Source organism: Colius striatus, chromosome Z (assembly GCF_028858725.1).
Source record: "Colius striatus isolate bColStr4 chromosome Z, bColStr4.1.hap1, whole genome shotgun sequence".
Classification (NCBI taxonomy): Eukaryota; Metazoa; Chordata; class Aves; order Coliiformes; family Coliidae; genus Colius; species Colius striatus.
The window spans coordinates 18137585-18162981 of NC_084790.1; the positions used below are offsets into that span (position 1 = coordinate 18137585).

Consider the following 25397-nt stretch of genomic DNA (forward strand, 5'->3'; position numbering starts at 1 on the left):
CCCATTTCTCAGTATTTTGAGTTTCCTGTTTGTTCTTATACTCTTTTTGTAAATTTTTCATTTGTTTCAAAATCACAAATCAATGTGAGCCACCTATCACTTCATAACCAGGATGATCAAAGACTCCACTGATGATTGCAAAAAATGAAACCAGCAGTGCATCCCATTGACTCTGTCTCTTAATACAAAGGTCTCAAAAGTATTTCTACATCATAAATCTTTCTAAATTTTTCCCAACAGCTGTGAATTTCCTGGTAAGTTTTAAAAGCTCACTAAGGTGTCATATGAAGAGATTTCTCAAAGTATTCAAGTCAAAATATTTGTTCCAGGACCAGTAAAAAGTTTCTCCAAATTTTTTTATTTTTATTTTTTATAAAAATAGATGCTTTGTTAAACCCACATCAAAGAGGCTCTTATCTCTTTGGCAAGGTACTGCTTTACGAAAAGTTCTCCAGTATTCTTACAATAAGCTTTTATAATGTGTTCCCATTCCCCAACCCAAATGATAATTATGAAATAAATACTGCTTACAACTTTATAAATAAAATGTAAACTTCAAATACTTTTCTTGATCAACATAACAGCAATGCTTTCAAATGTAAACTAAACACAAGGCAAATTAAGAAATAACACAAAAAATCCAACTTAAAACGTAACACAAAGCTTCAATGTTTACTCATAAAGGCAGTCATGTAAAAAGAAAAAACTTCTTCCCTTAGCTGAAACATTTTAAAAGGTCCACCTTCTTCAAAGAAGGCAATAGAATATGCATCGTGACAGGTAAAAACCCTGTACCTCTTGTCAATATTCAAACACAAAAGATATTTCAGAAGTTTAAATTCAAATATTAGCAATAAAAAAATCTCACATATTCTTAGGATGCTAAGTAGTCATTTTATCCCCATTTCCACACTGGTATACAACAAAGGCACTTACGAATGCATAAAGCTTCCTGTAAATTGCCTTTGTTGTATAGTTTTCATGTATTAATGCACTGAGTATAACCAGTTAGGCTTTGTGCGTTTTGTTTGTTTTGAAGGAGACCTGCAATACTCTGTCCCCGAGACGGTATCCATTCAGGCTGGCTATTGCCATAGCTGCCTCATCATAGTTTGTCATAGTCACAAATCCAAAACCTTTGCACTTGTTGGTGTTAAAGTCACGGATGACTTTCACGTTGGTTACCGCTCCAAAGGGTCCAAACATTTGCCAGAGGATACTCTCATCAGCATCAGGGGCCAAGTTGTACACAAAAATGCACCATCCAGTTCCTGCATGTCCAGGGATGTTAATTCCAGCCAAACTGGTCATTCCATCAATGGTCATTGGAGGAAACCTACTGAAGAATGGGGGAACACAAAACAGAATCATAAAGTAGCTGTTTACTGAAAATCTCAGTAATTTCAACGTTAAAAAAAAACCCCGATAGAAGGCTTTTCACAGTGTGAACATGTTGGCCAAGCCAATGAGGTGATATCACAAATACGTATTTCTCCCCAACTGCACAAATACTATATGCAAGGGGCAGGTGAGGGACAGGGCCTGGTTTGTCTGAAATAAAGTAACCCAGAAAAACAAAAGAAAAATATGATATAAAGCCAGTGAGGAGTAGTAAGTCATTAGAAACAATAATTCCATGAAACTGATACAAAAGGTTTCTTTCTTCCATGCACAATGCACCAAAAGGAACAACTTCAGTTGACATCTCAACATGCAAAAATCCGATGTAAGTCTTACTGAAAGAGTATGTAAAATACATAGTAACAATTTGGTCATTATGAACTTAACAGTGCTTTATTACCTCTTTACTCCATAAGCCATGTTGATCAGATTGTCCAACCTGCAAAACATTTAGCAAAGTGTTCAGTCTTCAGACTTCCCCTTTTAATCTTAAGGAAACTTGGTATGTTACTGTCACCTCCCTTGCACTAGACAGAATATCATGTAAAGGTGAAAGTATCACTGTTGAAAGAGCTGTGGCATCTTATTACACTCAATACATTTAGTGACTACCAGAATAGGTCAGCCTCCACAACCACAAGTATTTCAGTTTAGGAAGTATACACTAAGTCAAACACCGTTAGAATAAAGCTACACTCAGTGATCATCTCAGTGGAATTTTCCAGATTACTAGCTTGTTTGGATGAAGGCTTCAATGATACATCTGAAAGAGTTCTAACACAGATGCAGATTTTTTGAGTAAAGTTTTGAACATGAACTGCAAAAAAGATTTCTCATTTCCCTACCCTTACAGAATAAATTATTTTTACAATACATATGCACACATTTTCTACATGTATTTCTTCCCTCATCCTTCTCCCAAACTGCTGAACTGCACACAGTATACCACCACAATCCTAAGCCCTTTGGAATTACCTTAGGTAAAAAAAGATATACTTAATCTAGGTTGTTCTTGATTTTTTTTTTTTTCCTTACAGCTACTTTACAGAACTGTATCTTATTTTCTGTCCGGTAATGAGCAATATTGATAACAGAATCTGAACTCAAATGCTGCAGGAGTGTAACCACATTGTGAACAGAAAACCTGAAACTATTTGATCCTGTTTGCAATTAAAGATCTCCAATCACATAACATTATGATTTTGCAGTGAGCAGGGTCTGTGGGATGGACTTACAAGAAGGCAAGACCAAAGAGAGGAAATGAAAAACAAGGAAATGAAAAAAATGTGCAACTACCATCAGTTGATTTAGTGTGGATGAAAGAGGTCTACTGTCATTAACATCTGAGTGTAGAGAGGAGAGTGAAGAGTTCCAGCTGTAGAGCAGTTGGATGAGGACTTCACACAGTGATGGTATCACTGCAGCAGTTTTAATCAATTACCTGGACAACTTAAATATTCCAGGAAAATTAAGGGCAATCACTAGACAACTTTTAAAGATGCTCTAAGTTACAAAACCTGCAGAAACTGAGGAACAATTACACATAGATACTTTTCAAAGTCCAGCTCAAGATCTTTCCTCAGAAGAAAAAAGAGAAACACTGTAGTGATCCTATTGTTCTTTACCAATGAAGTTTCTGCTGATGCTGTTTTCAGAACTCTGTCAGCCATCAGAGACAGACAGGGCAACAGCTAAAGGTAATTCTGTCTGAAATGCCAACAGCTAAGACTTCTAGCAAGTGAAAGACATGAAAGATCTGAAGCATCGGTGCAATCTGAACTATGTACTCAGCAACAGAGCAGGAACACTATACCAACAAAGCAAAGACCTGAAAAGACAATTTCCCTTTACAGCTATAAAAGTGTAAAAGAGACAGTGTTGCCAAATTTTAAAAACAAAAGCCCTAAGGCCTTTCCTCTTGCTGCCTTCCATCCCTGCCAAAAACTCCTAAACTTTGTCTGCAACCCCAGTTTACCTTTTGACCAGTCAGTTCAATCTTGTTATTCCTTCCATATTGGTAAGAGTGAGCAAGATTTTACTCTCCTTCGATTCACTACAGACTCTGTACCTACTCAGTGCTTTTTGCTACCTTTATACTTTTAAGTCGAGCAAATCATGCCATTTCCTATGGTTGTTTCAGGTGCCACTTTACACTTAGTATCTCAGAAAAAAAAAGAACAGCGAATTTGAAATGAGTATTCACAAAAACAGTTCATTTTTACACTGGAAACCCCAAATAGAACAGAATTTTTAAGGTTTAAAGCCTAATAGAGCAGAAGCAATCATCTACCTAAATTAATTAACTGCAAAGAACTTTATGTCCTATTCAAAAGAAAAACTCAAAGTTGGATAATTTTTACAAATCATGATAGATTTACCTGAAGTATCAGGATGCTATCCCAGCCAGTATTGGGAGTAATACTGAACACAGTTACGTGACTGGGAACACACACACTCAGAACTCCTCAAAGGAGTTAGTAGGCTAGACTATGTTGAATGCTACAACACATAGGCCATGTGTGGTCACTCATGATCTTATTTAATCATATAATGCACTTGGCTCCACTCTACAACTTCTGCCCCTATGCTCTACCGATGAAACAGAAGCAAGCCTACTTTTATATTCAATTTGCAGCACACTGTTGAAAGTAACTCTTTCATTCCCCAAGTAATGGTAATAAAATCCATCAAGTAATGAATAAAAGCAGTTATCCGTTTCCTTAAGGGCAAAAAGCCTGCTCTAGTGCTGACTTTCACACCTGTGAAACAACTGCAGCACACAAGACTGAAAAGCTGACAGAATTCAGAAGTTCTGCCAGAATTAGAGTCCATGAACTCTGAATATTCAGCCTAAAAGTGAGGGTAGTAAATGCACAGCTTTTGAAATAGAGTATATTCTTTTTGAAGCAAACTGTCAGCTGATTTTATTTCTTGAAAAACAAAACAAAAGCTGTTTATTATTGTCTAACACATTCCAGTCACATAGCCCAGTAGCAGAGGGTTGGAAGAAACGATCAGTATCACTGAAAAATAAAATCTGATGTACTCATGAATGTAGATAATACAATATTTGCTTCACTTTGTTCTCACCATCTGTCCCTTTCATCAAACTAAATATCACAGGGAACTGTATGGCTGAATATTCAATGCAATGGGAACGTAACCACAAGAAACGCATACAGAAAATACTTGAATAATCTTCATTATAAAAGTTTGCAGTAAGAGACGACAAAGTGTGGCATGCAGCATTTAGACAGCTGACTAAGAAAAAAACCTGAAAGCCAGAACAGAGAGTAAAGGTAGAGGGTGGGGAAGAGGAGAGGCCAGCTGTGGTATGCTGTATGGCTAAGAAGAAAACTGAATTGCCTTGATCAATGTTAAATGAATCAACCTGAACACTAATCAATAATTATACAGGAAACTAGCCTTTTAAAAAGGGATACTTTTGATGTACAGAAGAAAAAAATTGTCATCTTGGTTTATCTCAGTAGATACTCTGGATACTGAAATATCAATAGGATGGAATGCAGTTTTGCTTTTAGCTTTACTCTAGCAGCACAGTAGAAGTTCAACATTTGCAAGGTGTTCCCTTCACTCACAGAAATGAGACAAGCAGGGAAGTGAAAGAGTGGAGGGAAACAAACAGGCCCATGGGAACATGTGGCTTCTAGCACAGTTGCACAGAAGTATGTACTTGACTTACCTAAAACGTTGAGCCTGCTGAGCTATAGGTGCTGGATACCTTCTGTTTGGAGAATGATATAGCTGGGAAAGGATGGCCTGATTGGTTTTTTGGCTTGGATTGTTAGCAAACTTTACAGTGATGGGCTCTGTGGCACCTGGAGGTTTCTGGCCATTCAAGCCCTTGATAGCTTCTTCTGCTTCAATTCGCTTGTCAAATCGGATAAAGCCCACGCCCCTTGATACCCCTGCACAAGGTGAAGGAAATGCGTAACAATTAATTCAGAGACTCAGGAATATTACATGTTAACACATAATTTTCATAGCAAACTACTACAATAATGGCCATGTTATGTGAATGCATGATTATCTTGAGCTTATCTGAACTGAGCTTTTGCTTAAAGTAAGACTCTTCTATAGTACCTTTGTTTAAGAAACAAAAATGAGTGACATAAGATACATTGGTGTAGAAAGTGTGGAGGGCTGAGGGAAAACACAGTGGAGACAACTCAAATATAGTGAACCAAAGTAATTCTGAAACAAGGCAATTTTGAAGGAGATGGAACTAAATCCAGAACCAGCTGCAATGTAACCTCTGTTCAGTTCATACTACTCTGCAGTACTTAAGTCGCAGAAATGCTGTTAATAGCTTAGGGATCTGCTCACTAGCGGCACAAAATGACCCCTTTAAATCAAGTATGCCAAGGACAAACACTGAAGTGCAGGTTCTAAACTACACTAACAGGAATAGTGGCCCTCTTACCAGTCCCTGTCTGTCTCAAGTGAAAAAGATTCAGCTTCAGCATACCATCATACTTTTGTAGGTGTTATTTTCGACACAGATTTTTGTTGTGTCATTGACTTTTCTATACCAACAAAGAATCTAAGATGACATGCAAGGGGATCAGCAAGTGTCTACGGAAGGTTATGAAAGATAACACCTAAAAATGTATACTGTAGCTTAAACATAAACGCATGAGGTATCAATACTTGAACCAGTTAACAGTAAAGCTGCTACTGACAGCACTAGTTAGCTGCATACTTCATTGTAGTATTCCTAACTCTGTTTAGGGGTCACTTACATTTTGGTTCAAGACTAGAAAAGTTAGATGCTCATCCTCACTTGAGAAAGTTATTAACAAGAAACATATTCTGTTCATAAACAGTGATGATATAAACCATCAAACTGACAACGAACAGGCGTAAGAAAGCCTTAGAGAGCCAAATGTCACAGCTTCAACTTTGCATTTTTCATCTGTCAGTTTGTGTCACAATCTTATTATCATTTTGAGTCTAACTTCCAAACTACCGATGAGAGGGAAGAAAGTTTAAATCTGAACAACAGTTTATGTAGGAGAACTACTGTGCACATAACAGAATTTATGACTACTTAGACTTAACATACATATTTAAAAGTTTAATTACATTTACTTGGCCCATTGGTCAAATGCCATCATCTTTTCCATGAATATGCAGAAACATACTATTTATTGCACACAAGAAATAAAAATCTGACCTGCGAATCTGATGCTTCTGCAAAGTCACTATTTAGCCTTTAGCTTTCCTTCTCCAGCCTCTCTACACTCTCAAGGCCTCACATAATATTTGTGGAGTATTTTAATACTGTGCTAATATTGAAATTTCTGTTAACATAATGGAATTGCAAAGGAGTACATGAGAGGTCCTTTACAAGTCAGCAAAGTGTCAAACACTGACATGCATGATCCTTTGTAATAAAGTCCATTATAAAACTTTATGGCCTTCTACAGCTGAAAGCTGTCATCCATGATGACTTGCAGCTTTGAAAAGTGTAACTGTAAAAAAAAAAATTCAAGCTATTTTATTATCCAGGGAGTAATTATGTCATTAAATGAACTCTTCTGCCCTAAACCTCTATTTTTTTAGAAATGCGAATTTGGAGAGCTCTGCTCCTTCAGATTTTCCTTTGAACTGTGAACACTTCTGTCATGTACTTGGCATTTCATTTGATTGCTTATTTTTGGAACAGACCTACTGGAAGTAGGTGAGGCAGCAAATTATAAAGATCCTCAAGATCAGCAATTTGAGCCAGAAAAATCAACATGTGTACTATTCAAGTCTGAAGAGTAACCACAGAGTGCCACTGACTCACTCTCTCTCTGGTTAAGACATACACTGTAACAACACAAGTAAACAATTAGAGCTTAGTTTTTCAGGGCACTGCCAAGCACAGATCTTAACCGATTTTCATTGGACCCAAAGTCACTGAGGCAACTTTGAAAACGGTCTTAATTACAATTATACCAGTGTGGGTCTTTTGTAATCCTTTTCTCAGAGCACCAGCTGGGCATTTCTGCATAGAATTTTGTTTTTACAAAAAAGTGTTTAATAGCATTTCATAAGGAGCATAGGGACTATTTTCACACAGCAGCTTGGAAAGGAAGATTATAGCAGCTGTACATTTATTACAAGCCATGAAACAAGCTTCAAACCTGCACCTTCAGGGTGGAAATGATTCAAGCTGGCTCAGTATACTCCATAGTTTATTTTTGTCCATGCATATTTATGAACAATTCCAGCAGAAAATGGTTTTTACTGGCCTACATACACCTTTCATATGTTCTGGAGAAAAGTCTTATCATATTGAAAGGTGAAATATTTCTTAAACTGTCAGTCCAAAAATGAGAGGAAGTGCAAACTGCCTACGTACCAGTGACTTGGTCAACCAGAATACGGGAAGTAATAATGCGTCCATACTGGGAAAAGAGCTGTTCCAGTTCTTTCTGGGTCATTGTTTTTGGAAGTCCACTAACGTACAAATTTGCGTCTCTGATAGAAGCAGAACTTGGTCGTGCATAGGAAACCTTAGGAAAAAAGTTAAAAAAAACAAACACTTTAAAAATTGTTGAAACAGAACAGTGTCATTTGTTCTGTGACATTGAAACGTTTCCAAAGGCAGACAGAAAAATTATCTTTCAAAGTCAGTTAAATGGGTGTTTTTTGGTGCTGGCTTCTCTGAAAACAGTGAAGAACTGCAACAAAGACCACATAGGAGAAGCCAACAACATGAATTTATGGAGTACTTTCAAATAATGGCACATAGCTTCAGTAAACCTTGGTGGAAGCCACATGTTCTCATCTTGTTATAGATTAAAAGGAAATTTAAGATGATCCAAGAATGTTTTCCTTTTAAATACCACTAAAAAGCATGAAAATATACAAGGAATAAAAATTTCAGTTTCGATATCTAGGTGAAACTCATAGAAAGACAGCCCAAATCCCTTACAAGTTTGGAAGTGTTTTTCAAGTGCTGTGCCTTTCACACGTGTGTTAATGTTGTTGTCAAATGACATGCAATCATTCATGAGGTCAACACAAGCTCTGCTGCGTAACTTTTGCAGGCCTAAGAATTATTTGTCTTTTCAGCACCACACCAATTTCTGCAACACAGAGGTCTTACAACCAAAAGCTGAGTATCAGTGAGCTTCTTAGATCCTTCTGGACAGAAGTTTTTACCCACTGCCCCAAAGTTTCATTCAAATATTTTATTAAGGTTATCTACTAGATTCTTCAACCCTTAGACATATGCCACAAAAGCAGCTTGTTGAAGAGTTCAGTACCTTCCTACAAAGTCTGTACATAGCCTGCACAAGTGGTTTATCCTTATTGTAGGAAGGATCAGAATACAACATCCATGCTTGCTGACAGGACAAAATATTTTTTTTGGCATTTTCACTGTACAAAATGTAAAGATAAAAAGAAGGCTCAAGAAGTCAGATTTATCTCCTTTTCCTCCCACCCTACATTGCACAATCACCCAACTCTTGGGCAACTGGAACTAACTCTGTAAATGTATTTTCTGCCTAATACTTTGACATTTCTATTCAAATTCTGTCCCTGTCTCATTTCCATGCAGAGCAGTAGACTCTTTAAGACTCTGTGGAAGCACCCCAAAAAAGATAATTGAGATGGAGTACCTCAGAAACTAAGTAAGCAGGACACTGAACACTGCTGTGATCCTTCAAGGTTTTACCAGAGGCTTTGTACAAGGTATCTTCTAAAGCTGTCTCAACAAGATTGACCTACAAAACCTGTGCCTGTCCAAGATAACACACCACTCAACATAAAGCACTGCAAGCCACAGTGCCTCGATCTTTTAGCATGAGAGCCAAACAAGACAGACACCAGGGTTCAAAGTGCTTGCCTTATCTCCTACACAGGCAGCTGGGAATAACTTCAGCCTGTTCTCCTATTTTTTTTTTTTTTCCCCCTGAAGATGCACAAATGTATCATAATAGAAAAGCCGTCAGTGTCATGTTTTACAGCAGGAATGACAGAATTTCCCTGCTTCCATGCTGTTTGTTTCAGTATCAGTAAAGCTACACTGAAAAACAGTTTGTCAACCCCTGGAGCCGAGTCCACTGAACTGAAGATTACTTAAATCTTCCCTCTTCCACATTCCTCCTCACTTTTTTTTTTTTTTTAAATTATTAGAAATAGGTACTAGGGAATTGTCAATAGAAGAGCTCTTGAAAATTACCACCATAAAGGTGTCAAATAACAAGCCATAGACCCTTCAGCAAATTTGGTGTCTATGATGCCAAGTGTAAAAAAACCCACCATAGCCAAAAAAAAAAAAAGACTCCATCAAATACTAAGTAATATTCCTGACATTTGCTCACAGCAGGAATGTGCTATGCAACTTTGGACAAAGTCTTCCACATTAGTGTCCCATGTCAGAGGTCTCCTGTATAATCCAGTCACATACACTGAAAATGGATATTTTCTATTACATTTTCTTTTTCTCCCTTTCAAAATGTGTTTGGTATCTCCTGCAATATTTTCAAGATACAGTGGAAACAGAAAGTAGTAGCTCATTTTGCAGACTAGCTGAGAATTGATAGATTTTCTATTTTCACTTGATTCTTGCCACTTAAAGTCAAAACAGCATTATTCTTAGAAGATAATTACTAACTACTCAAGCCAGCTTTATACAGCATGAGCACTCAGGACTTAAGTGCCTGTAACCTGTCACAGGAAGACTTTCTAACGACCAAAATTGCAGCAGTGAAAAATTATGGCCATTTTGCAGCATTGTAATTTTTCCACTTCAAATCTCAGCTGTGATGGAATCTTAGAGAATACTGTAAACAGGATATCAGATAATAAATGTTACAAGAATAGCAGTTGCATTTACACACAACAGAAAACTTGATTCCCAAGAGCCTTTCACAAGGTAGATATTTAACAGGTACTTCAGGAATGGCAAATACAAAACTCCGAGTTCTTAAAACTTGCTAGAGTAAATTCAACATTCAAGTCCAAATCTCCCCAGCAACATGAGGGGGAATGGGAAGAAGAAGAAGGGCCTACTGTTGTTATTTTTGCTGTTTCTGCTTAACTAGCCATGCCACCAGTATTTTCAAAGTCGTGAGCAACAACTACCAGTGGAACTACAGAAATAAAAATAAGAGGAAAGAAGATTGACTTGTCAGACTAAGAGAAGAGGAATCAGACTTCAGCTACCAGCTGCACAGCAGATGACATAGCTAGGTTAATTTTGTCACTTCTTTGCTGAAGGGTTTAACACCAAACTTTTATAAAAACAGGATTTCCTTCTTGAAATGCTATAAGTGCTACCAGTGTATAGTTGTGTGTACCAGAGAAGGCAGAATAAAGCTTAACTGCATTCATCCAAAGAAGCAGTATGGACAGTGATAGTTACTCAAAAGGCAGAAAAATGACACAGCTAAGGAAAGAAAGAACTTGCCCATTTGGCTACGAGCTTAAGAAATAAAGCTCCATGCCACACTCTGCAGTATGTGCAGGACTAGACAAAACAAAATTATCAAAACCAAGGAGTTTTGAACAGCTAAGTTAATGTTTGTTTTCAAAAGAAACTCTTCCATCCCCTAAAATTTAATTCTACAAGGCAGGAGGGCACAGTAACAAGGTCCATTTTCTAAATGAACACAATGAATGTTACTAATGTAGATGCCAACAGAAGCAGGGAAAGGCAGGTACTCGGTATCTATAAGTTATCCGTACAAAGCCGTATAGCTGCATGTGCCACTGGTACATTTCCATTTCATATGTCAGTTTTTAATTCTTTCATTGAGATAGAACAGTTTTCAGTGTATCTAGCCCTATCTCAGCTGTCAGACAAGTTTTCCTGGGAGTAACAACCAGCTAAGCAAGAAACAAAGTGACTTATCTTTATATCTATCAAGAAAGCTATGCAACTGCAACTGCTGGTCAAACAGTATTTCACTACTGAGAAACAAAAAAACCCCAACCCTATGGATTACTGAATAACAGTGAAGTATTTTGGGCTTACTCTATAAAATTAGTTCTAGAAACAATTCTATAGATGTTGACAGCCTAATTTTCTAAGCAAACTAATGCAGTAATGGACTTCCCATCCAGCCATCCACTGCTAATTGTCAAAGTCTTCTGATTCCACACATTAGATACATTGTACTTCCTCAGTTTAATCTAAGCAGAAATAAGAGTTCTCTTCTTCACCAACAATGATTCACACATAAAAAGAAAAACATACATCAATTAAGTGACCTGTAAGGCAATGCTTAATATTTAACGCTTCTTTCCCTCCTAGTCAATGACATCAGAGTAGGCTAGAAGCAAATTACTAATTCACAAGGTCTGCCTGAACTGCAGTTTAAGTTCAGTAGCACTGACAATGAAATTTAAATTCTTCTCTTTACTTTCACATCACCTCTATGGACCTCCCTTGTGATTGCCACAGCCCAGCAACACAAGCATGGATACCACAGCTTTAACAAAGCAAGCTGCTAGAACAGCTGTATAGGTCTGGAAACCAAGTTGATATCCCTGCTCACCATCTCCACTGACTGACGTACCACCTCTAAGTCTTCAGTACAACCTAGCAAGCATGAAAACAAGTAGAGATGTCTGGGGGCCTGCTTAGATGAGAACAGATTATACCACAACATAAAAACAATGAGTACAGGATGTGAAAACAGGAATTTGATGCACAGAGGAGGTTAGAAAAGCTAGTGCCCACCTGGATTTGAATTTCGTGAGAAAGATCTCAAGGGCAACAAAAAAAATCTGCACAAACATTGTGGCAGCAAAAGGAAGACTGAAGAAGGAAGAGGAATTACTGACCAAAGACACAAAAAAGGACAAGATACCTGAAACTTTCCCCACTTTAGTCTTTACAGGTAAAACTGACCTTCAGAGATCCCACACCCACATGACAGTAGAAAGTCTCTAACAAGGAATACTGACCCTCAGTGGAGGAAGACCACACTGAGGAATGTTTACACTGTACAGGCAAAATTCCATGGCATCTGAAAGACTGCACTCACAAGTGCTGTTGGGCTGATGGATGTTAATCCAATGCAGCTTTTTGTTGTATTTGAAAGGTCATGAAGAACAGAGGAGACTTCTGAGGAATGAGCGGAAGCAAGTATCACCCATTTTCAAGAGAGGCAAGAAATTCTTGTTCTCTGGGTAAAGGCCAACCAGCATCAACTCAAGAAATAATAATGAAAAATCTCCTCCAGGCACATCTGTCACATCTGCAAGACTCCCCTCCTTTCATCTGTCAAATGAATACAAATTCTTCCATGGTGCCAGTCGATGTAGTGATGTCCATTACCCATGCCCAAACTCGTAAATGTTATTTGAAATACAGTTTAGCACAGTAGTCAATGTCTATACTAAAAGCAATTTCAAGAAAGTCTACAAATGAAAGCAATAAGCTCTAAACCACAAGCATACCATTACAAGTTCTGTTTCAGTGTAATTCCTTTTAATTCAAGTGTGTTTACAAGATATTTTTCAGATCTAAGAAGATACAAATATCTAGAAGCAATGTACCCCTGTGGCCAAGAAGGCCAATGGCATCCTGGGATGCATCAAGAAGAGTGTGGCCAGCAGGTCAAAGGAGGCTCTTCTCCCTCTCTACTCTGCCCTGGTGAGGCCTCATCTGGAGTCCTGTGTCCAGTTCTAGGCTCCTCAGCTCAAGAGGGACAGGGAAGTGCTGGAGAGAGTTCACAACAGGGCCACCAAGATGATCATGGGTATGGAACATTTCATATGAGGAAAGGCTGCAGGAACTGGATAAACCTCAGCTTCACCAATCCTCTCCACAGACTGCAGGGGAGTCTCTGCTGCAGCACATCTCCTCTTTTTCCTCACTGACCTTGGAATCCACATGGTTGTTTCTCTCACTATTCATACTCCTTTTGCACCATCACCAGCCAGAAGAAGAAGAGACAGAAGAAGGAAGAAATAGGAAGAAAAAGGAGGAAGAAATCTCCTCTTCCAGGTTCTTCTTAAAAAGTGATTGTAGAGGTGTCTAATTGGCTCAGCCCCAGAAGTGGGTCTGGCTCAGAGCTGGGGGGAGTTTTGAGCCACTATTTACAGGAGTCACCTTTACAGTCCTGTCCCCCTTACCAGAGAAGGCTGTCATGTCAAACCGTGACAAAATGTAATTCAAGTTTGACTTTTTTTGCGACACATTAGTGAACTATGATTACTGCAAGTTAGCATCACTAAACAGGACACCATGAAAAATTAGTGGTACAGGGAAACCAGTTAGAATGCAAAAAGAATATAGGATATGTTTTGTATTCGTTATTCATATCAAAATACAGCAATTTCACTCGTGATACAGATTTAAAGCAGACTGTCCAGATTCACCTCCCTGCCTATATTCTGTCAGTTTGCTCATTCAGTAACTACTTGCTTAAAGTTCTAAACTCAGTCTCTTTAAATATACATATGCACTGAACCAATAGCTGTGCTGAAACATTGCTTCCACAGCTGCTTCAATAGGTGAATACTTAATAGATAAACATTAAGACTATGCAATGTCAAAATCGCTGAACACTATGCACATCAAGAAGCAGTCAGAAACCCTACAGTTCTAAATATTTAATGATGACACACGCTATACACAACTGAACACAGCTCTGGAGACACCAATTTTAAAACAATTTTACTGGAATTTTCCACTGCAGTTAGTAAAAAAGACATTTGTTTTCAGAAATTCAAACATTACACCACCAAATCCAAGTATTTTCACTGCTTTAATATTTCATCTCTCAAAAGCAATTGATTTACAATTTAAGTCAAAACTGTGAAGGCTAAACAAAGAAGTTGCCAAAAAGTAGAAATAAATTTCCCACAAATGAATGTTTCAGTTTGTCACTATGCGCTCCTACCTTTAGACACCTCAGCATCTTACTTCCATCTTTATGTTATAACTTATTAGTAGGATAAACAAGAGTGTTTTAATTACTTGCAAAATTTTTTTACAGTGATTTAAAATTTTAAACATCTTGTACTTCAGGTATTCTTGCAAATCTTTAAATCTCAAGTGTTCAAGTGTTAAAATGTATTTTGATCAATGTTTAAGTTCTGTAATTTCAAGCATAAACTTCCAGCTTAGAACACCGTTGGCCTTGTGAATAGTACAATTATTTTAAAATGCATGTTCCAGGGCAAGAAAAAATGCAATAGAAAAATCCGAATTACCGCTCAGTCTGTGAGGATGAAAATGAGTTAAACTTTTGTGCAAATCAGATAGATTTATATTGGGAAGAGGAATACAATAGGAATATATACACCCCCTTGGCAAGCACAATAAAAACAAGGACATTTTTCTTTGTTTTTGTTACCACAATGTTCTCAGAGACTTAGTTCCAGGCAAGTGTTCTTAACTTGCACTTAAATTAGTACATTAGATACCATGACTCAAGAACTCTTCTTCTTAATTTGATTTCTAGTAACAAAATGCTGCAGCACACATTTAAGACCAAGACTCAGCTGTCATTGGCCAGTGATAGGTTGTCTCAAACAGGAGAGAACATCGCTGTTCAAGTTGCCTTTCTGTTTCCCCTCAAATGCATGATAGTTCCATTCCAAATAAAGCTCGAAGGCCTCTTTTCCCAGTATACACAAGACTGTCCTGTTAAACATGTACACACTGTGCTGAGTTCATGGTACAAGCTTGCAACAGCATTTGTTTCTGTGGGCTAGGCAAATTGGAAACACAGAATCTGGAAGACTTCCTTTTGTAAAGGCAGTTTAGACTCTGGAACTACAAAAACATATTACTCAACACATGTGTGTAGATGAAGCTAATAAATATAACTATCTCATGCAGGCTTTGCTTTGACAGTTGCCCTGCAATAGGTCAACACATTAAAAAAATTACACAGAAGTAACAGCCTTTCACCATTACCGCAAGAAGTTTTGCTATTTCAGTTCATATCTCATGAAAATTGTCAGTTCTAACAGCTAAAACCAGTGCTAGAGACAGGCCTGAGGTCAGTCATGGGACCCACATCTGTTCTGTGCCTGTGCAGCTGAGGGCATGAATGGACCACCCTGACACACTGTTCCTACACCAAACAATCAGAATCAGATTTGGCCATGAAGTGGTAACCGGTGAGGCATCACAATAAGCTACACTTCACAAATAGCTCATCTGTACACTACACCCTGATATCAGAGCTTTTGTTTCCTCAAAGACTAAGGAGAATAGAACTTCAAGGACTTGTAAAGTCAGTAATTGTCTCGGGATATTGCAGCACAAGAGCCATTATTGACAGTTGTTACATGTATTTTTGACAAAAGATTCATTTCAATCCTGGCACACAAGAGCGCTATGATGACCAGGGTAGCTATTTCCATGTCCAAATCAACAGCCCACCTAGAACAGCTTTGAAGCTTCATCTCCGTTACAAACTCCTTATACAAACAGGCCTAAAATACAATGTTTAGAGCAACTACTGATGGGCATAGTAGTTCACATGAGCATGGCTAGCCAACACAGTGTATTTTATAAACTCTTCCTTTGAACAAGAATAATTTTATCTAGATAACATGAATTTGCCATGATCTGTAGGCTAAATATGCCATACCACACCCATTCAAACTAATAGGACTCGACAGAAATTTTGAGTTGAGGGAAAAAACACGAGGATGTGCTTTACAAAAGTTTCTTGCTGCATTTCAAAATCAGTCACTAGCAAGTCTTCCACCTTTACCTATCAACTTAACTCTTGAGTATGTTAGTGTGTAGTATGGACACTGGATATAAGGTCTCCAGCACCTGCAGCTTCCACCAGTTTTCCAATTAGTTACTGGACAGAGAGGAGCACTGCTAATACATCAATGAGTGAAGCTATTTTTGTATTTTTGTTCCTCTTTTGCCATGTTTCTCTATTTCACTCTTGTAAGTCAGGAAATAATCACCACAGTCACTTGCACTACTACCTGCAGCATAGTCCATAGTCACCCTGCTTTCCAGCAGTCAGTGGGTCAAAAGCACTAGCTCCACAAAGCTAGGAAACTAAGCTACAGCTACTCAGGTTATTCGTATCAACATTACTTCTAAGGAAAGTCTAGTTATAATTTGGGCTTCAAGTTCCAGCTCAGCACTTTCATCCACTCCTCTCACCTTCGCTACTTCCTCAGAACAGGACATGCTTTAAGCCATTTTTAAAGCACAGGCAGCAGCAAGTTCTGCAGAGGGAAGCAAGTTTGAAGAGGAACTTTACTACGAACAGTTTTTGTCTGTACAAGAAGACTGATGAAGGCCTAGAACAGAAGTGAGACATTAAAGCAAACAGACTAAGAAGCTGAGAAAGCCCATAATTCCTCTTGAGATTAACTGTTTATGTGAGATCCTCCAGTCTGGAAAGTACTTTTTCCCAGTACTGTTATCAAGGTTATCTTGAAATGAAGTACCAGAACATCTTTTGTGAAGCCAAGGTCTTTTCCCATATGCTGAGGATTTTCTATGTCAAGCACCTGAGCAGATACATTAATATAGATTAGATGAACCCTGTTCTTTACTAAGTCATCAACTTATCTCCCTTGTCACCATCACAAAGCAGCCATTCTGCCATGAGTTTAAGACAATATCATCAGGGCTCATCACTAGGCAGGAGCAATACTGATCAATATTGTTATCAAACTCAATACACACTGCAGTAACAGGCCTGATCAGAGCTATAGTTTAAAAAGAAATGTTCTTAATAGGCTCTTCCCCTCCTTTAGTCTATGTTGAATGTATCCAACTAGATAGATGGTTGCCTTTTGCTTTGCATTCAAGAAGTCTTGATTATAGCTCAGTGTCCCACCATTAGATAGGACTACCCAAGAAAATCATTCCATATTTGGAAAAGCAGCAGTCATGATGTTGGAAAGTCACATCCTTATGAGATTCCAGGTGTCACTGTGTTATAGAAGTTCCCAGCAGCTAAACGTGCTCCAAAAGGATTTAGACCTTGGGGTCTCTTACAAGTCAGAGAAAATTACCAACTAGAGTTCACTGTGTATCTGGTAACACCGTCTGCAAGCAACAGAAGGTTTCTTTGTGTAGTGCAGGTGCTTCAATAAGATCAATGGGTCCCTTCTGACTTTCAGTAGCCACCAGAAAACAATCCAATGTTCCACAATTCTCAGGAGGAATATTGCTTCTAAATAGTTTATTGCAATTTGTAAAAAAATTTAAAGGCAATAATTTCAAAGGTATCTGAATTTACTTTGTGTTAAGAGCGACAAATTTTATGATTCAGCAAGTAAGGACAGATCATGTTGATTTTGCACTTAAATGCACTATGCTGGTACCTTGTATGTTCGTAAAGTTCTCCAAAAACGTTCCTTGGAAAAAATCAGTGACATAGATGAAAAAAAATGCCTTAAGAGCCTTAAAACTCAAAAACTTCTAAGTCCTTACAATTTTTCATGGCTAGACTGTGAAAAAAGTCAGTGAAAGGATGTTTATAGAGCATGTTGAAGTACTAGAAGACTTTCCAACATTAGAGAAAAAACTGTCTTCTAAATTTGTTTTTGGCCTTACTTGTCCTAGAAGCAAAGTGTAAAATGGTAGCTCACTGTTTCAATTACAGACAGTTTACACTTACTTGTAGTGCTTTTTTTCCCCCTCCTATTCTTTTTCTTTTTGTTGGGTTCAAGGTCTACAGGTTTCCACTCTGTCAGTCCACAAGCGTTCTTTTACAACAGCTCTGTACCAGGATGAATTTGGACTTGAGACCAGTCTTTATATGGCTGAAGAGGACAAGGAGTCTTCCTTAGGATATAAGTGATTAAGGACAGCACACTGCTCAAGAGGAAGACCTTATAAAGCTTCTGCTGTACACAGCACAAAGGAACACCAAAAACAGGATCTCACAAGACTTTGTCTGAAACAGATACATGAGGCCCAAAACGCCAAGACTAACACAGAGTAATAAAATTTGCAATTGTTAGTTAAAATTCTCTTAAAAATAAGAAATACTTAGAATTTAATGTACAAAAAAACTAAAGAGAAATTCAGACTCGGAACATCTTTAGATTCCTACATCTCACTTTAAAATAGTCTAAGTCTTTCCCCCATACTTTGTATCCCTGATTCTGATCAGAGGAACACTCGCTCCCTGCACTCATGCCTGACCTGTAAAAGCATGCAAGTCTCAGACACTTCCAATTTAAAAAAACCCACCATACCATTTAATACTTTGGAGGACAAGAGTACACAGGATAATAGCCAGGTCTCCACAGGACTGACACAAACAAGAACAAAATCTCAAAACAGCAGAGCCTTTTCTAGTTTTGGAGTTGAGCTGAATCAATTTTCCCTTATGCTGAAAGAAAATAGTATACTAATTTTTTCTCTATCATGTCTAGATAGCTGCTGCTGCTGACAAGAGATACAGGCAAGCACATTCTTTAGGTCTATCTTGCAATTCATTCCACAAATACACCTTACAAAAACACACAACACGCACCCATTACCATTCACAGTCACTGCTTCACTGGAATATCTAACAGCCTTTCAGGAGAACCTATTACTGCATGGATGAAAGACACTCAGAGTCAATATTTAATTAATATGTAAAAAAAATCCCCTTGAAAACCACTAGGCTTAATAGATGTCAATTTGTCTCAAGACTTCGATAATTAAGAAAAAAATGTAGCCATATTTTACAACAGTAAAAACACTCTCATGGAGAAAACAAGTACTTGGATTTTTTTTAGAGAATACGCATGTCCACATCTGGCATTTGCAGTATTCTGTGCCCACGAAGAAAGCTTTATCCTACTTAAAAGATCTTCACATAGTAAGGGGAGGGCAGAGGCCAAGACAGTGTCTAGTTGATTTCAGTAGTAACAAGCAGGTTTTTGTTGCTTTTGTTGGCTTTCTTCACTTGTTTAGAGCTTAGATTTTGAACAATTCTTGCAGCCTTCCTTCAGCTCCCATACAGTACTGTTGTTCCCTTCTAATATCTTCATTTTGGTGTCAGAACTCTCCCATGGAGAGCCACAAAGGGCATTATTGCCCCGAAAGTTTTGGGCTACAAATCAGCTCAGCAGCTTTAGGGTGAGTGGCACTTGTCTATGGATCAGGTAAAGCAGGGTTAGACTCCTCTTGGAAACGCTAATCAGCTGCAACACAGCACTTGGGGTCCACACAGAAAACAAATTCTGTAGTCAGTGAAGGTAAGATTAGCACATTTAGAAGTCTGATCTGACAAGTTGTGTTGTTTTCCTCAGAGTGGTTACGTATTAACGAACAACTGAGTGGCCATGGTGTGGTTTACAGGAAATAACAGCAATATGCATTCAGAAGTGAATCTTCCTCTTTATATTATTCAGGAACATGAAAAACAAGCAGCCAGCTTAATCTGGTTAAGTAACATTCAAAGTCTGAGGGGATTTGAATTTCAGTGAAGAACAAATTTTACCTGGGGGTGAAAAGGCATGTGTGGGGTGGGGAGGGGGTTTAAAATGGAAATGCTGTCAAAGCTTTAGCTGTAACACTTCTAAAAGATTGTATAATTACCATTTATATAACTCCTGCAGAAATTTAAGGCAAAAAGAGACACCTTTACCTTTGTTCAAAGACAAATTGTTCTTCTGCTTCAAATTTTCTAGGGCACTTCAATTTTACCCTGAGAAACAGTCCTGAGGTATTTAATTACCCTGTCAAGACCACTAAATGGTCTGGCACCATGCCCCCTGTATCAATCTTTGCTGATTGATAGCATCAGTAAAACTCACTAGCTTTAATTAAACCTCTAAATAGGATCCCCTTTTGCTACTCACTAGATTAATTTTCTTTAGTGCAGGGGGGGAAAAAAAAAAAAAAATCAAGAAAGTAAGGAGTTTCTCTCACCTTCACAGCTCACTTGCCTCTGGTATTTTAATAGACTTTTTTACACAACTTTTATTTCATTGCTCCCCAGGGACATTAGCTAGTGAAAGAATTACTGCTGAAAGTGAAATTACCAAAATTCTGATCTACAAATATCATGGTGAAGAAAGAAACACTCTTAATCTTCTTCCTGTTGCACTAACTCAGACAAACTAGCACGTTTAAGCACTTTGTTATTTTCTACTAAGTGTCCACAGTGTTTACTCAAGAGTAATGTCACAGGTAGAAGTTCATAATGGTGAAGATCTTAAGCACTTATTACAGTGATTTCCTTAAAATGAATCTTCTTGTAAATCTAAGCAATAATTCAAGGCATAAGGCCAAGTTTTAAGGACACAGCCTCAGAGGACACTATGAAGTCGTCTCACATTCCTCACGTCCACACTTGCCATACTGCACTTTTTGGACATTCGTAAAGCTGACAGTTTGGTGCTCACTCTTAAACTGAAATCATAACTAGCTCTTATCATTACAGACCTTTCTACAGTAGGGCACTTAATTAGGTAATGATAGCAATGTTGGACACCCGTGATTGTAGCAAAGGAAATTGTCAAACTTGATTACAACAGGAAGTTTGCAGAACACTACATGTTAAACCGTATATAAAAAAAAAAAGTAAGTATGTGAAGCTATAAAGGAGTGGGAAGGAAACCCACAGATTTAATACTTTAGATAAAATATTTCTTAAATCTCTATTCCCCTGACAGGTAGTAATTACCCATGTAAACACTCTAATAGTCCAAAGAATTTTAAAAAGGAAGAAACCTTACTCAATTTACTTTTTAAGAAGTACTAGGTAGGTAAAATATAACTATATAATCAATCCTATCTTATAAAAAAAACAACTCCTAGGCCTCTAGCCTTGGACAAACTATTTCCCCTTTCCAGTGCATACTTCCATACATGCCCATACATGTATCACACCAGCTACCACATGCAGAGGCTCTGTCACTTGAGGCCCTCTCACACTGGAGATCTAGGGACAGAGGAGTGGAACTTAGCCCCAGTTCACCCTATGAAGGAGGAATGAGGACTACATTATTGTCATTTGCAGTGTCCTGTTGGCAGCTACGATCCACAAGAGACCAAGTCTGCCGTTCCAGCAGTCTAGCATCCACAGAGAAAAGCTAAAGAGACTTTCCTGTGTCCTCCTGATAGATCTAATTATCTAGGTAAAACACTGCTGGCTATTCAGCAGCTTACACAGCTGTATACCAGTTCAAGGATAGGCCATTAGTTTGCATACTCGCAAGAGAGGACCTTATTGAACTTTCTTTTTAATAAGTCTTTTACATCAGGCAATGTCTCAATAAATTCACCTGGGTTTTTATTGGCTTTGTTTTTTAAAGAAGTTTTCCCAGGAGCAAGGGGAGAGAAGTCAGAGTATTTCCCCTATCGCAAGCAGAAGCCAAACCAACAAAAACAGGCACTGTATTTTCTTATCAGTGCGTGCAAGTCAGTAACTCTTAATATGCTGTTTGTTCCTAGGAGTTTTCCATGCTTGGGAAGAACTGATCTTTCCAGAACAAAACAAATGAGAAGTCATGGATAACCATGCTGAAGTATTACTCCAGATCCAAAATCCAAATTTTCACTGGCTCTTAAATAGAGCAGAGCCACAGTGCTTCCCAGCAGGTTCTTTCCAAAGACTAGCCACAGAAAATGTTTTACTTCTAAAATAAAACTTTTTTCACTCAAATCACATCATGAAATGACACCCAAACTTCACAAGCTACCTGCAATATAAATAAGCCTGTTTACATTGCAAGTAAAGCACAAATTATGCCACAGAGGGCATCATACAACATATGTTGGCATATTGCCTTGCAGGATGGGTTCAGGTATCTAACACCCCTAAATGTGTTTTCAACATCAATGCATACTCACCCCACAGTTTTAATATTCAAGACAAATCATAAGACAACACAACTGACACCAGGTTAGACAAGATTAAGACTGCTATGATTTGCTTTGGATGTATGAATCTTAAATTTGGTTAAGATATTTTGCAAACAGTTCAATAAAATATTCCATAAAGCAGTCCACAGGATGCTGTTCTTTTTAAAAAAGTATCAGGCAATAGGTTTTAGTATTGCTACTCATACAGAAAAGCTTAAGCTAGCATTTTGCAACATCACCTTTTCAATGTATTTAATTTCAAGAAAACAGTAGGTGGCATTAGCAAAAATATATCCAACAACTAACAGGCAGGCTAGCACAGAAGCAGTCGATTAGAGATATATCTTACGGCCCCAATCTAGACCATCACACGTCAGATCAGCACAATTCCCTCTGGGTGAGAATACTCGCAGTTCAGCAACAACATGATAGGTCACCACCTAACCAACAAGGTTCCTTCCAGTTTTTCAGGCTAACAGAAAACACTTTAAATCAGCAATCTGAAGTATTACACATTTCTACAAGAAGTCCTGAAGATGTACAGAGAACAGGCATCTATTTTGTTTCCTTTGAGGTCAAAACACCCATCAACACAATACTATTCCATCATTTTAGTGCAAGGATCACTGTCTAGTATGGTTTATAATCTACAGTTCTACTGTTCATGTCCTGGGAAGGCAGGATAGTAAAACCATCAGTGTCATCACCCATACCTGTCTATTGCATTTTCATTTTTCTCTGACACTTTTTTTACAATCCATTTTTAGTCGCAGAAATACAGTGACTGTTTGCATTAATCACTTAGCAAGGTAAAAGATAATTATGAATCCATATAAATTAAGTATTCATTCAGTATAAATTAAGTCACTGAAACCCCTTTAAGGATTTATTTTTATTTAGGAGCTCTCATTTGATTCACTGTAACATCATCCTATTTTGCCTGACTAAATAGTCAATAGCACTTCCAACCTATCACCCCAGAACATACTTTTTATGTGCTAAATCATAGACAACAAAGATACAGCATACCTGCAATACTACTGGAATACAAACCCACTCCCTTTCTTACCACCGCTCAAAAGACAGCTTAAAAAAATATTGGGAGTACAAAACTGCTTTCCTCAATTTCCCCCAGTGCAGAAAATGGGAGAGAGTGCCTGTGGGCAAGAAATCTGCCAGAAGCACATAAGGAATTTTCCATAGGAAAGCATTTATTCATGTTTTTCATCCATTGTTATTGTGAGCCATGATTCACTCTGTTAAACGCCAGTATTTAAGTTTCAAATAGCATAATCTACTTTATCATATCTTACAAATCCCAAGCAAGTAGGACATGTTATTACAACCACCTTATTCTTGTCTCTTATCTTTGAAGTGGCTCTGCATTACTTTAAGTTCAAACATTTTTGGAGGTGAGCTTTACCTGATGGCTCAAAAGTCATCTTAGTTAGAGGGCAGTCACTGTTCAAGTGACGACCTAACAAACCCTTCCCTGAGGAATAATGGGCTGGTTGAAACAGCAATTGCCTTCAGGCATCAACACGTGTGAAACGGGTTCAAAAGTCTGCATTCCTCAATAAATTTTATTTTATCTCCTCTCTCAAGATTTCAGAGCCCAAACAATTGCTCGATGGAGTATTCTTCTCTTCTGATAATGGACTAAGACAGTAGATGAGAAAAAGTAAGTCTTTAAGAAGTGTTTTCTGCTTCTAGAAATTCAAGACACCAAATTTAGTGAGGAAGAGATGAAGAAGTGACTAAATATATAAAAAACAGGATTCCCAAACATTAGAGACCTATTACGCAATTCAGATAACCAAAACAGTTATTTCAGCATTTCATTTTAAGGATTTGTTAAAAGAAATAAGACTTATTAATATTCCTTTTTTTAAGGTTGCTAAGTTATGCTATCTTCTTTGAGAAAGTATGGAGGTCAGGGGACAGCACAGCGTTCACAGTACATGCAATATTGCATTTCTGCAACTAAAGCATACAGTTTCTCAGTTAAAACAATTTAAGCTCATACCTGAAGTGTTACCAAGTGCATTAAAAATACATACATTTCCTACATTTAATCATGATCTAACATAGAATACAAATGCCTAAGCATCTACTACATGGTTAAGCCCTAGTCTATTCTACTTACATTAGTAGAATGCCTGCTACACTTGCAAAGAGAAAATAGATTATGCATCTGAGCAACAAGATCACTTTACTTTTTAAAATCATAATACCACATACTTTTATGGTTTTAGTTTGAAGTCTCAATCCATTCAGAGTGTTGATAGCTTTTTCGGCATCCTTGGGGTCAGCGTAGTTCACAAAACCATAACCCAAGCTCTGACCTGATTAAAAAGAGGAAGAAGAGTGATCATCAGTATTGTAGTGATACACAACACATAGCTTAGGTTTAAAACCTATAAGCATTTTTTTTCTGTCTATATATTGCAGAACAGTATCTATCTCATACAAAGTTTCAAAGGCTTACAATGCCTCCAGTAAGGTTAGTGTTTTTTAAACTAGCTTCCTCCTTTGTCATAGGCTACCCTAAGTTGAATGTAGAAATATATACAGTCAGTTTAACAAACAACTTTAAAATGCTATGCAAAACAGGTTCATGGGTTTGTTATAAACTGCTATGATACTACAGGAAGTACAGGAGTTTCAAAGTTAAGATGACGTAAAAAATCCAATACTCGCTCACTTTTGAACTGCCACTGAACACAGAAAGTATAGTGGCAAAATTCCAGACCCAGTGCTTGAAAACGAGTATGTTTCAAATGTACTTCAATGTCAGAATTTGAGCCAAATTTGAAACCAAATATTTTCACAGATTTTATTCACATACTAATTCACAAAAAGTGGCTGGAGAGCTGCCCAGAGGAAAAGGACCTGAGGGTATTGGTTGATAGTTGCCTTAATGAGCCAACGGTATGCCCAGGTGACCAAGAAAACCAATGGCATTCTGGCCTGTATCAAAGAGTGTGGCCAGCGGGAATAGGGAAGTGATTTTGCCCCTCTACTTGGCACCAGTGGGGTTGCATCTCAAACACTGTGTTCAGTTTTGGGCACCTCACTATAAAGGACACTGAGGTGCTGGAGCATATCCAGAGACGGGCAATGAAGCTGGTGAAGGCTCTGGAGAACAAGTCTGATGAAGAGCACGTGAGGGATCTGCAGGTGTTTAGTCTGGAGAACAGCAAGCTGAGGGGAGACC

The 25397-nt window shown here is 37.9% G+C and overlaps 1 protein-coding gene across 6 annotated transcripts in view; it reads right to left on the minus strand.

The window, feature by feature from the left end:
- Nucleotides 1-1008: 1008 nt before the first annotated feature.
- Nucleotides 1009-25397, minus strand: part of ELAVL2 (ELAV like RNA binding protein 2) — a 46774-nt gene continuing 22385 nt past the window's right edge. For 2 of the 6 annotated variants that reach the window (XM_010195496.2, XM_062017955.1), the window contains exons 3-7: nucleotides 24422-24525; nucleotides 7772-7925; nucleotides 5105-5330; nucleotides 1802-1840; nucleotides 1009-1339 (exon numbers count right to left, since the gene is read on the minus strand). In XM_010195496.2, the coding sequence (XP_010193798.1) occupies nucleotides 1009-1339; nucleotides 1802-1840; nucleotides 5105-5330; nucleotides 7772-7925; nucleotides 24422-24525 (854 nt within the window). The remainder of the gene's footprint in view (nucleotides 1340-1801; nucleotides 1841-5104; nucleotides 5331-7771; nucleotides 7926-24421; nucleotides 24526-25397) is intronic. The other 4 variants (XM_062017953.1, XM_010195498.2, XM_010195497.2 and 1 more) reach the window with 3 other exon arrangements.